The sequence below is a fragment of the Malurus melanocephalus genome, unplaced genomic scaffold (genome assembly GCF_030028575.1).
Source record: "Malurus melanocephalus ecotype Western Australia unplaced genomic scaffold, MMel_1.1 scaffold_1886, whole genome shotgun sequence".
NCBI lineage: Eukaryota > Metazoa > Chordata > Aves > Passeriformes > Maluridae > Malurus > Malurus melanocephalus.
Genome location: NW_026625118.1, coordinates 5742 through 7318, shown reverse-complemented (window position 1 = coordinate 7318; position 1577 = coordinate 5742). Strand labels below are relative to the sequence as shown.

Below are 1577 nucleotides of genomic sequence, written 5' to 3'. Positions count from 1 at the left end.
GGAGGGACCAGGTGAGGTTTGTCACACCCAGGAGGGACCAGGTGAGGTTTGTCACACCCATGAGGGACCAGGTGAGGTTTGTCACACCCAGGAGGGACCAGGTGAGATTTGTCACAGCCAGGAGGGACCAGGTGAGGTTTGTCACACCCAGGAGGGACCAGGTGAGGTTTGTCACACCCAGGAGGGACCAGGTGAGGTTTGTGACACCCAGGAGGGACCAGTGAGGTTTGTCATGCCCTGGAGGGACCAGGTGAGGTTTGTCACGCCCAGGAGGGACCAGGTGAGGTTTGTCACACCCTGGAGGGACCAGGTGAGGTTTGTGACACCCAGAAGGGACCAGGTGAGGTTTGTCACACCCTGCAGGGACCAGGTGAGGTTTGTCACACCAGGAGGGACCAGGTGAGGTTTGTCACACCCAGGAGGGACCAGGTGAGGTTTGTCACACCCAGGAGGTGCCAGGTGAGGTTTGTCACGCCCAGGAGGGACCAGGTGAGGTTTGTCACAGCCAGGAGGGACCAGGTGAGGTTTGTCACAGCCAGGAGGTGTCATGGGAGGTTTGTCACGCCCTGGAGGGACCAGGTGAGGTTTGTCACAGCCAGGAGGTGTCATGGGAGGTTTGTCACAGCCAGGAGGGACCAGGTGAGGTTTGTCACACCCATGAGGTGTCATGGGAGGTTTGTCATGCCCTGGAGGGACCAGGTGAGGTTTGTCACACCAGGAGGTGCCAGGTGAGGTTTGTCACACCCATGAGGTGTCATCCTTGTGGCTGGGCACTGGAAGCCTCTGTTGGGGAACAAAACTGTGCCAGTTTGATGCTCATATCAGGGGTTGCAGTTGTTTGGTTTCTTCCCAGACTGTCAGTAAAGCAATATGCCTTTTCTGACATTTCCCGTTGGAAAATTGCTTCCCAGAGGTGTTTGGGTGTTTGTCCAGCTGAGTGTAGAAGCCCCGAGGCTGCCAGAGCTCCAGGAGCGTTTGGACAGCGCTGCCAGGGATGCACAGGGGGGATTGTTGGGGTGTCTGTGCAGGGACAGGAGTGGATCCATGATCCCTGTGTGTCCCTCCAGCTCAGGGTATTCCATGATTCTGTGATAATTGCTGGGCTTTTGTGCCTTTCAGCAACAGGACAAGACATCGTCCAACCTGCACGAGGCTGCATCAGACTGCGTGTGCTCAGCCCTCTACGCCATCGAGAACGTGGAGACCAACCTGCCCCTGGCCCTGCAGCTCTTCCAGGGCGTGCTCACCCTCGAGAGTGCCTATCACATGGCTGTGGCACGGGAGGACCTGGACAAGTGAGGGACAGGGACCTGTGCCATGCCTGGGAGGGATGGGGGGACAGTGGTGACCCAGCYGGGGCCGTGTCAGCATCCACATGGAGATCCCAGTGCCAGGAGCATCAGCAGTGCTGGGGGCACTGGGGCTGAGCAGTGTCTGACCCTGTGTGGGCACTCCTGGGGTCACACCCCAATCCTGGGGACAGGCCTGGGCACTCCTGGGGTCACACCCCAATCCTGGGGTCACACCCCAATCCTGGGGTCACACCCCAATCCTGGGGTCACACCCCAATCCTGGGG

At 59.1% G+C, this 1577-nt stretch overlaps 1 protein-coding gene across 1 annotated transcript in view; it reads left to right on the top strand.

Annotated features, from left to right (window-relative positions):
* Positions 1 to 1577, top strand: part of TNPO3 (transportin 3) — a gene marked incomplete at both ends in the record, with an annotated part of 10676 nt that overhangs the window by 3388 nt on the left and 5711 nt on the right. The window contains one exon of the mRNA XM_057388390.1: positions 1120 to 1295. Coding sequence (XP_057244373.1) covers positions 1120 to 1295 — 176 coding nt within the window. The remainder of the gene's footprint in view (positions 1 to 1119; positions 1296 to 1577) is intronic.